This window comes from Nothobranchius furzeri, chromosome 7, assembly GCF_043380555.1.
Source record: "Nothobranchius furzeri strain GRZ-AD chromosome 7, NfurGRZ-RIMD1, whole genome shotgun sequence".
Taxonomy (NCBI): Eukaryota; Metazoa; Chordata; class Actinopteri; order Cyprinodontiformes; family Nothobranchiidae; genus Nothobranchius; species Nothobranchius furzeri.
The window spans coordinates 36,570,992-36,579,096 of NC_091747.1; the positions used below are offsets into that span (position 1 = coordinate 36,570,992).

An 8,105-nucleotide genomic window follows, 5' to 3' on the forward strand; every position below is an offset into this window, starting at 1 on the left:
TCATCATCATCATCACCACCATCATCATCATCATCACCTTCACCATCATCATCATCATCACCTTCACCACCATCATCATCACCTTCACCATCATCATCATCATCATCTTCATCATCATCATCATCATCATCATCATCATCATCATGACCACCATCATCATCATCATCATCACCTTTGTCATCATCATCATCATCATCATCATCATCATCATCATCATACATAAAACAAAAATGCTTTAGACTCACGTAAATGATCCAGGTTTGTTTTCACAGGTGGCTCCATTCTGACAACCTTGCAACGTGTCTGAATACACCTGACATTCATTCACATCCGTTGCACAGTTATGGCCCTGACACACAAATACACACACATGGGAAATAAATAGGAGAAGCACAGTTTTAATAAATCTATCTACTAAGATGGAGAAAAAACAGCGCTCCTAAACCTCACGGCTATGTTTTCTAACTGCGACGTTAGCAGAGCTTTAAATAAAATAAAGCAACGAGAGATTAAACTAGAGCAGGAGGTTGATTTCTACTCAAACCTGCTGGTCAACAGCTCCTCACATAACCACAGCTTTAAGAAATAATTCAGTTTAATGACCTCTAGTACATCTGGCATGATGAGGACATCCTGCAGGAGCATTAGTAGTCTGAGACATCTTTTCGTTCAGTTGAACATCTAAGCTTCAGCTGGTGGCAGGGTGTGTGGATGTGTTGACCTAGATGACCTAGAGCCCTCATTTGAGCAGGACCATCCTTTTTCCTGATCTAAACCTCACCGACAGCATTTAGGGCTGATCAGGGTAGGTTTACTAAATCAGACATCAGATCTGATGTTCTTCATGAAGAAACATGACCTTCTGGAACATTCACATCAAACCCAAACAGATTCATGAAGGTGTGCAGCTACTCACTACTGAGTACACTTTTAGTTCTGTTTATTGTATGACTGTGATCAGCTGCTGACAGCCTGTTTACATTTAGATAAATCACCTGTTGTAGTTTCTGTCTACATCCTGGTTACGATCAACCAGAACTGGAATGCTTTACCTGGTCTTACGATTTTGTTCAGCAGGTTTATCATTTAACCAGCTGCACACATAACCATCTGTAGGTCACACTCTATGAACCTCCCAGTCACCCCACATGCAGTGCAGAACTTACAGCCCAGTTGCTGGGACACAAACAGTGGTAGGAGTTCAACAAATTCAGACATGTTCCTCCGTTCTGGCAGGGATTACTGCTGCAAGACACCCGCTGTACAATCTGAGTGGGGGTGAGAAGAAGAAGCATAACTGAACTGATCCAGAAGATGCTGTAGACCAAGAACAAAGAGTTTTCTAACGTGTCACCTGTTGAATTTCCGTTACTTGACCCTCCAGGGTTGACACCTGAAAGATATCAAAAGGGAGATCCTTGAAACGGTCGAGGAAGTGAGTCTGGGAATCGCCTCTCTGCAGCTCCAGGGTGCTGATTTAAACCTGACACTCAGTTTCATTTGTTGAAGCTTGTGAGGTTCACTGTTAGTACCCTGAGTTACTTTCATCCTCTGACTGCAGTAGACGCACAGTGGACCAGGGCTAGAGGACACAGGTTTAGGGTCGTTGAAATTCATCTCAACTGTTAGATGTCAGAAACTTATTTTGTTAATGCAAGGGGTCCTTTTTTGAGTTAACTCTACTTGTGTGAGACTGTCTCCTTACTCCTCAAATCATTTCTAATCATAACTCCATAGACAACCCCACTGAAGGGTGTAGAATAGTAATGTTGAACCTGTCTAGATCAGTGGTTCCCAGAATAGGGAGTCAGAACCCAAATGTGGGCCATAAAGCATCAGCTAGGGCAGTGGTTCCTAACCTGGGGGTCCCGACCCCCACAAGGGGGCGCCAAAGCCTCTCAGTGGGTCGCCAGGACCTCTCCACTTTAAGGGGTTAAAACTTCGTTTATTACTTGTTTATAGCCTACATTTTGCTCACAATTTTTTTCATGAGTGAAAAGTTTACTGATATTAAGACAGGAAATAATTAGTACAGAAAGAGTAACACAATTTTAAGAACATTCTGCTCAGCTCACTGTTTTATTTTCAAGTGTCAGAAGTTCATTAAAGATAGAACTGGTTGATTAATCACAGCCTTTACAGTAAATAATCTAGTATAAACAGTAATATACACATTTAAGTACATTTTGCTCCGTGTATTTTTATGTGTCAAATGTTTATTGAAAGGAATGATTGATTTATCAGTGTTTACAAGAAACCATGTGTTCAGAAAAGTAATACAAACTGTCAAGCACATTATGCTCTGTTTGGTTTTGTTAATGACTTTGTTCTGTACTGGAGCCTACGATTACTGTTAGCTATTGAATCAAAGCATATTAGAATGTGCTTGAACAATTTTATAATTTCTTAATGTTTGTACTGGAAGAGAGAATGGGAGGGGGTCGTCAAAAATTTTACTGGTAAAAAAAGGGGTCCCTTGGGAAAAAGGTTGGGAACCACTGAGCTAGGGGGACTTGAGATGATCTCCACAAATCAAGCAACCTGGAAACAAAACTCCTTGACCCATTATTTCTCCGTACAACACCCAATAGCAATGGTCATCAATAATAACGAGGAGTTTAATATGAGTTGAGGCTTGTGGTTGTTTATTTAGCTTTGTAGGCATGGTGGTATGGGTTAGGGTTAGGGTTAGGTCCACCTAGTCATTTCGGGGTAAGCTGAAAGGAACCACTGTTGTGTTTAATTGAAAATATGAAACGATGGAAATCGTCTATTTGGTTTCTTTTTAAACTTCACCAGTTTTAGTACTGAGAGTTTAAACTCGCCAGCTATGGTGTCTGTTTTGGTCTGCTGCTAATGATCCAACAGAAACTCCTTTTGTTTTACCTTAGTGTCGAGTTGGTTGAGCTTGTTGGTAATTTCAGGTGGAACTCCTCCTCCATGTGACTTGATGTCATCAATGTCTTCTTTGTTGGTTTTGATCTAAAGTCCAAACCAAGACAAATCAGTCTTTCATAAACATTTCTTGTTAGCGGACAAGACACCGGATGGTCAGACATCCTCAGTGTTTGTCTGAAAGCTGGAGGGACAAGCTGCTCTGCTCTCCACTTCACTGTCTGAATGTCCGCCTGCAGCACCACTGACGACATATTTTCTCGTCTCGTCTCGTCTTCCTCCGCTTATCCGGGTCCGGGTCGCGGGGGCAGCATCCCAACTAGGGAGCTCCAGGCCGTCCTCTCCCCGGCCTTGTCCACCAGCTCCTCCGGCAGGACCCCAAGGCGTTCCCGGACCAGATTGGAGATGTAACTTCTCCAACGTGTCCTGGGTCGACCCGGGGGCCTTCTGCCGGCAGGACATGCCCGAAACACCTCCCCAGGGAGGCGTCCAGGAGGCATCCTGACCAGATGCCCAAACCACCTCAACTGGCTCCTTTCGATCCGGAGGAGCAGCGGTTCTACTCCGAGTCCCTCCCGAATGTCCGAGCTCCTCACCCTATCTCTAAGGCTGAGCCCGGCCACCCTACGGAGGAAACTCATTTCGGCCGCTTGTATCCGCGATCTCGTTCTTTCGGTCATTACCCAAAGCTCATGACCATAGGTGAGGATTGGGACGTAGATCGACCGGTAAATCGAGAGCCTGGCTTTCTGGCTCAGCTCCCTCTTCCCCACGACAGATCGGCTCAGCGTCCGCATCACTGCAGACGCCGAACCAATCCGCCTGTCGATCTCCCGATCCCTCCTACCCTCACTCGTGAACAAGACCCCGAGATACTTAAACTCCTCCACTTGAGGTAGGACCTCTCCCCCGACCCGGAGGTGGCAAGCCACCCTTTTCCGGTCGAGAACCATGGTCTCAGATTTGGAGGTGCTGATCCTCATCCCAGCCGCTTCACATTCGGCCGCGAACCTACCCAGCAAGAGCTGGCAAGAGGCAGCAGACAGGTACGACATATTTTATTTTTTTAATCTTTGATGCAACTTGCGGTTCATTAAAAACTGGAGGTTCTATTGGAGATGTTAATATTCGATTTCCTGTTCACGTCTTGACTGGAAATAATCATTAACAGCTAGGAACCTGTGAGCTTGTGTGTGTAAAGTCCTGGGTAGGTGATTCTGTATTTGTGATCACACACAGACGGAAAACATTTGGTCTGTTGCTGACCAGTTGCATCTTTCCAGCTCACACACTCAGGATTTAATGTATCCAAGGAGATCTCGCCTCAACGGGTATAATGTCTTCAAAAGGCAGCCCTACATGAGTACTATTTATTTCGATTCCCTCTCAAAGCTTTGTCCGCTTCCAGATCAACTCAGTTTCACCCTTTCCTTTTGCCCAGAATAAACACAAGAACATTCAGACGGTGGTCAAATGAGACGTCATCAACATGTATCTGGCTAAACTGTGTAACAGTTTAAAAGTGTGACAAATGTATTATTAAAGAGACGGTGTGCAGACAGGCCGGTGTTTCCAGCGATGGTCATGAGGCAGCTGATCTGTAGTTTCACTGCCTGTTAATTATTCACTCGCTCACATGAGAAGCAGCTGGATTTAATGTTAGCAAACAGCTGATACGATGCGATGAGAACGTTTTGTCTATTTTCACTCGTTTAGATCATCTGAAGCAGGATTTCAAGGTTGTAATCACATATTTTAGTGAGATCTTCATTTAGATGTATAAAAAACCTGCAAGACTCACAATCTCATTCAAAGAGCACACGAAACAGACACGTCTATTCCGTGTTTTCATTCAAAAGTCAAACCTAATATAACGTTTTCTGAACAGTAAGAAGCTCGCTCTGTAGCGGGGAGTGTTAGCTATAGATGCTAGGAATGTGTTTCATTTGTACACAAACATATTCATCTTAAAATGATATTTTAAAAAGTCGGCCATCCCAAAGTGCGTGACAAAAATATTCTCTGACACCTGTTATTGATTTGTGTTTATTATTGACTGGATTCATACCCGGTGGTGTGTCGTCTTCTGTACCAGGGGCTACAGAATCTCACCTGACTCAGAAGGAGAGAGAGGTCTTCATCACCAACTTTAACTCGGCCCGACGCTGAAGGTTGAAATCGGATATCTTTGCTGTCACCAGTTACGAAGACAAGATGACCATCGTCTGACGTCATGCGAGGCCTGCAAAATGTAATATTCATCAATATTCAGCAAGTTTTGTCAACCCACGTTCCTCAGGAAATATTTAAACTCAAAATTCGGAATGGAGCATCTGTGATAGGGCTATTATTTTCCCCCAGACCCTTCAAGACTTCTACAGGATTCATGCTGAATCCATCTATGTCAGTCTAAGTAAAATAAGCAGTAAATGCCTATTCTGTTTTTTATCATTGTTAAACACAATAAAATGTAACCAACCAATAAATGTTTAAACTTTTAGAAAATGTCTGGTATTATCAGGATTGAACACGCTGGTGCCCTTAAAAAGCTTTTTTGGTCTGACATACTTCCTATTACATAGCATCAAAGTAACATGAGGAATAGTTAAGCGTGAATGATGATGTCATTAATTTAATTTTACATCTTCCCCCTCCGTAAATTACTCACTGTGCCATTTGAGCTTTGCTCGATTCCCCCTGCAACTCCACTAGGACGACGATGAAGATGAGCAGCCATGACAGCTGCAGCATCCCAGCCATGGGGAAGTATATCTGGAACCTTCTGATCACCAATGCCAGGGTTTCACATCCTGCCACCCTAGAAGTATGCGCTGCTAAGACTTTGACCCAACACAGCAGCCATAAAGAACGTCTCCGCTTACTGAGGCAGGACAGCCTTGGTTTAGTTATTATACTTTACTAGGATTTAACCGTGGTTTATTATTTAGAGAAGGCCTCTCACATGATTCTTGGAGATGAGTAATCTGCTTAATTTGACTTTGGGCGCATATGTAAGCACTGGGTTATCAGGTTGCATGTTGGTGCAGTTATCACAGTTTAACTGCAACAAAATGGTCCCTGTGATGGACCGATGACCTTGTCCAGGCGTAGCTCCGCCTCTCAGCCAATAACCACAGACACACAACTTCCTGTAAGTGAACTGGACTAAACTGATGTAGAAAATGCATGGATACGGACTGTGTGTGTGTGTGTGTGTGTGTGTGTGTGTGTGTGTGTGTGTGTGTGTGTGTCTAGCAGTGGGTTCTCACCACAAATATAGTGCATCTGGGAACTTTTGACAGATGCTTTTGTGTTCCTACACACAACACCCCATAATGACATATGAAAAAAATGTTAAAATAAAAAACTGAGGCCTTGCCATCGAAATCCTGTTTCCACCGATCATCCTTCAGATGTTTCTGCAATTTAATTAGAGTCCAGTTATGGTAAATTGATTAGACATGGCACACCTGTCTAGATATGGTACCTCAGTCGTTAAGAGCATGTCAGAGCACAAACCAAGCATGAAGTCAAAAGAATTGTCTGTAGACCTCTGAGACAGGATTGTCTCAAGCCACAAATCTGAGGACAGTTGCAGAAAGGTTCAAAACCAGCATGACTCCCTGTTTCCGGTCCCTGTCAGAGCTCCAAACACATCCCACCCAACCTGGTGAGAGGTTCGAGGTGCTGCCAAGAGGAAAAAGCAGAACTGACTAAAGACAGGCGAGTCAGGTTTGTGGCTTCACATTCAAAGACTGTAATTACTGCCAAACGTGCATCAAAAAAGTATTCCGCAAATGCTACGAATACTTATATAAATTTCATTTCCCAGTTTTATAATTTAAAATAACTCTTTTCACATCCTCATTCTGGGGTGTTGTGTGTAGAATATTGAGGGAAAATTGAATAATTGCATTTTAACAATACATAAAAGGTGATGGATGCACTGTGAATTTATCTCACAGGGCTAAGGGGAGATGTCCAGATGAATGTCTTCTGCAGTCCCTCCTACAAAAAGCATTTTCAGTAGCTTTATTCTTGACTAATTCAGTACCTTCCAGAACGATCAGTTTCAGGGTGCTGTCAACAAGCTGCAGCTGGCCACATCCACACTAAACCTGTGATGAGCCGAGGAGCTCGAATATCCAGGAGGGGTTTAGCACAGAACCATTGCTCCCAGTTGGCAGGTCAGGGGGGATTGGGATATGGTAATTTTTCCTAATATTTGATTAATATATTAATATTAATTTAATGCATAATTCATGAGTTTAAGACCTGAAATAAAATGGATGGGTAGTTTATATTCTTCGTGGTGAAGAGAGAGCTGAGTCGGAAGGTGAAGCTCTCGATTTACCGGACGATCTACCCTCACCTATGGTCACGAGCTCTGAGTAGTGACCAAAAGAACGAGATCGCGGATACAAGCGCCCAAAATGAGTTTTCTCCAGAGTGGCTGGGCTCTCCCTTAGAGAAAGGGTGAGAAGCTCGGTCATCCGGGAGAGGCTCAGAGTAGATTCGCTGCTCCTCCACATCGAGAGGAGCCAGTTGAGGTGGCTCGGGCATCTGGTCAGGATGCCTCCTAGACGCCTCCCTGGTGAGGTTTTCCGGGCACGTCCAATCAGGAGGAGGCCTAAAGGGAGACCCAGGACACGCTGGAGGGACTATGTCTCTCACCTGGCCAGGGAACACCTTGGGATTCTCCTGGAAGAGGCCCAAGTGGCTGGGGAGATGGGCCTCTCGCTACTGTCCCCGCGACCCGACTCCGGATAAGCGGATGAAAATGGATGGATGGATAGTTTTTATTCATGTCTGCAATGAGGCAGTAGAGAACCACATCGTAGAACAAAAAGATGCAAAAAGTGAGTTTTGTCCACTTTAGGATTCCTACAAGGTACTTGAAGATTTTATATTTATCTTAACCCTCTCACTGTCCTATTGGGTGACCCCGCCAGGAAAGTTGACCATTGAGCAGGATCGATGGTTTATTCCTAGAAGTCCATGTGGCAGGGGTGAGATGGTGCTCACTCCTCACCCCTGCCACATGGACCTCAAGGGATAAACCATCAACCCTGCTCAATGGTAGGCCACCCAATAGGACAGTGGGAGGGTTAAACTTCCTGGTAAAAATATGTTCAGACAGAAAAATGAGTAAACAATAAAAAAATCCAATAGTTTTAGCTCAGTATTGTTGCCACACTTGATTTAAATTA

The 8,105-nt window shown here is 43.9% G+C and overlaps 1 protein-coding gene across 1 annotated transcript in view; it reads right to left on the minus strand.

The window, feature by feature from the left end:
* Positions 1–5,899, minus strand: part of cubn (cubilin (intrinsic factor-cobalamin receptor)) — a 74,618-nt gene extending 68,719 nt beyond the window's left edge. The window contains exons 1-6 of the mRNA XM_015954833.3: positions 5,564–5,899; positions 5,008–5,137; positions 2,887–2,982; positions 1,355–1,393; positions 1,167–1,268; positions 246–349 (exon numbers count right to left, since the gene is read on the minus strand). Of these exons, the coding sequence (XP_015810319.3) occupies positions 246–349; positions 1,167–1,268; positions 1,355–1,393; positions 2,887–2,982; positions 5,008–5,137; positions 5,564–5,655 (563 nt within the window). The 5' untranslated portion in view covers positions 5,656–5,899. The remainder of the gene's footprint in view (positions 1–245; positions 350–1,166; positions 1,269–1,354; positions 1,394–2,886; positions 2,983–5,007; positions 5,138–5,563) is intronic.
* Between the last annotated feature and the right edge of the window lie 2,206 nt (positions 5,900–8,105).